The sequence below is a fragment of the Sphaeroforma arctica genome (genome assembly GCF_001186125.1).
Source record: "Sphaeroforma arctica JP610 unplaced genomic scaffold supercont1.880, whole genome shotgun sequence".
NCBI classification, from domain to species: Eukaryota; class Ichthyosporea; order Ichthyophonida; genus Sphaeroforma; species Sphaeroforma arctica.
In genome coordinates, this window is record NW_014039678.1 from 14,884 (window position 1) to 17,616 (window position 2,733).

The 2,733-nt window shown below is 43.9% G+C and overlaps 1 protein-coding gene across 1 annotated transcript in view; it reads left to right on the plus strand.

The window, feature by feature from the left end:
- Positions 1 to 1,690, plus strand: part of SARC_09059 (hypothetical protein) — a gene marked incomplete at both ends in the record, with an annotated part of 4,779 nt that extends 3,089 nt beyond the window's left edge. The window contains 2 exons of the mRNA XM_014296941.1: positions 632 to 834; positions 1,385 to 1,690. Coding sequence (XP_014152416.1) covers positions 632 to 834; positions 1,385 to 1,690 — 509 coding nt within the window. The remainder of the gene's footprint in view (positions 1 to 631; positions 835 to 1,384) is intronic.
- Positions 1,691 to 2,733: the final 1,043 nt, after the last annotated feature.

Below are 2,733 nucleotides of genomic sequence, written 5' to 3' on the forward strand. Positions count from 1 at the left end.
TGTGTGTGTGAAAACAGAATGAGTATGTGTGTGTGTGAAAACAGAATGAGTATGTGTGTGTGTGTGAAAACAGAATGAGTATGTTTTTGCGTGTTTGTAGACGTTGGTAGTATTCTTCTGTAATTAAGAAGAAGGTGTGTTAGTTCGTGTCTATTCGTACCAGGTGGTGTGCCTTGCTGCAAGACAGGCCATCAGGTACGCGCCTTTAAGTCTATGTCGGCGGTGGTCGTCTGGCAGGGTTGCTATGGCAACCTCGCACAACTGTCAGACCAATGCGTATGCGTGTGCTTGTGGGAGACGTATGTTTATGGTATAGCCATGGCTGTTATTGAGAGCTCGGCCTGTGCATGAGATTGGTTTACACATCGCTCCGTAGAGAATCGTAGAGCATTTTGGCTATGAGTCTTCTGTGACACTGACAGACAGTCGTGTAGGTGTAGGTTTTTTAGCAGTGACCTACACCAGGCCTTAGCCAATCTTTTGCGGCTCGGCTTATCATGAGCTGCTCTCCTTCTCCCTTTCTCTGACTCTCTCTCTCTCTCTCTCTCTCTCTTTGTCTCTCTCCATCTCCCTATATATGTATATATATATTATACATATATATATATATATATATATCCCAATCACTTAGATTTTACTGGTCCGCCTTGCCACTCATACAATGATATTGCATGCCGTCCCCCCGCACACGGACGCAGATATAACTGTCGAGGTATCAATTCAGACGGCGACGTGGCTAACTTTTGTGAAGTGGAACAAATAGTACAGAGTCATGGTCTCACAGGATCATATGTGCAAGTGCGAGGATCCATCCCTCTGTTCTGGCAACAACAGGTGTGTGCGGTGGTATGAATACATATGAAAGCACTATTCACCTACACGTGTGTATTGGATGTTGTAAACCACCGTAGAAATACCTTTAGTCTGGCAGTGGTACGTGTTTGGCAAATGTCGATGCAGATGAACGAGCACGACGTACCTACAACTGTTTATTTATTATTGTGAAATATTGTAAATCACGAATGTCTACACAACCTGTATCAATTGTATTTGTACATGATATATATGCGCAAGTGTTTGCACCTGCTTTTGTATTCGAATTCTCTGCTTTAAGTAAATAAGATCAAAACTATTTCTCCGTCATATAGGCAGCGCGATTCCCATACTGGCGTTTCATGGATATCACCCTTGAAGTTCTAGGTTACAAACCCAAAAACCCTAAACCCTAGTCCCTCAGTCTTTCCTCACCACTGCACGAGAAACCTTCCCCTATTCGTGTAAACTCACATGTCCGCTTGGCACATCTGCTAACCCGCCCCCGCCCCCCCCCCCACTTTGGCACATTTGTTAATCCCCCTCCCCCCTGTCTTGTGGCTGTGGTCAGGTTGATATTCGGTATAAGCCATCGATCACTTTCCCGGTGCAAGATATGAAGAACGAAACCTCGTTTGTCAAGCATATGGATAAGCTGTTGCAAACCTATGGCAAAGTGGTCCTGGTTGACCTTATAGACCAAAATGGGGCCGAATTGGCCCTCGGAAACAAGTTCAGGTCACTCGTGAAGGCGTACAAGAACGAATTTGTGCGGTATATTGGGTTTGATTTCCATAAGGAGTGCAAGGGGATGCAATGGGGCAAATTGAGCATGCTCCAGTCCGATCTCATGCCCGACCTGGAAAATGACGGGTAGGTCAGCTTGGCACCTTTTTTCCTTTTTGGGTTTACAAGAGGGAATGCTAATGCATGTCATAAGCGATGGATGAGAATGGGTTGTGTCTCTTATGAGGGATGTCTGTGTGGCTGCGGCTGTGTCAGTGAGAGGTGTGCTCGTAAAGTGGAGTGTATCTTGACTGTATCTCCTCGCGGCACGGGTAAAGATACAGGAAGTAAGTGTATAGGTTGGTTATGTGAGTATATGTTTTGTATGTACGTTTTGATAGTGTCTTGCTCCACTGTGCTGTTTTGATCAGGCCCAGCAATGCGCACCCACTTCTTGCAGTACACTACTCCACTCGACCTGACCATTCGCTGTAAATAGCGGTTTTTAGTTCTAATTCATAAATCAATCCGATTCTGAAACATTTTGGTTCTCTGTCCCCGATTTCTGATGTACCTCAGATTCTTCTTTCTGGATTCGTATGGCAACACGGTGCGCCGCCAGACGGGTGTGATACGAACTAATTGTATAGACTGCTTAGATAGAACTAATGTTATACAGGTAGGTATTTTGTTGTAGTTTATATGATAAGAACTACTAATTATATATATATATATATGTGTGTGTGTGTGTGTGTGTGTGTGTACGAATATATTGATATAAATATATATATGTGTGTGTGTGTATGTGTGTGTGTGTGTGTACGAATATTTGATATAAATATATATATATGTGTGTGTGTGTGTGTGTGTGCGTGCTTTATGTGCGTTATGTGCGTTGTGTACGTGTGTGTATGTATGTGTGTATCATATCCATGAGTGTAGCCAGTACAGCTGAACGGATGCCTGACAAGGACTATCCCCCATTGCTCCCAGCGTTCGCTTCCTCTGACCAACTCATCTGTGCCCCACAGAGTATGCTGGCCAAGACTCAAGTGACGAATATACTACGTTACATGGGAAGGTTACCGCCAGGAGAAAGGATAGAGGCTTTTCCTGATATAGACTATACTTTCATGAACGGTAAGTGTATTTGTATTTTCAAGTGCATCTATTCGGTTGCTGTTATCCCGTAAT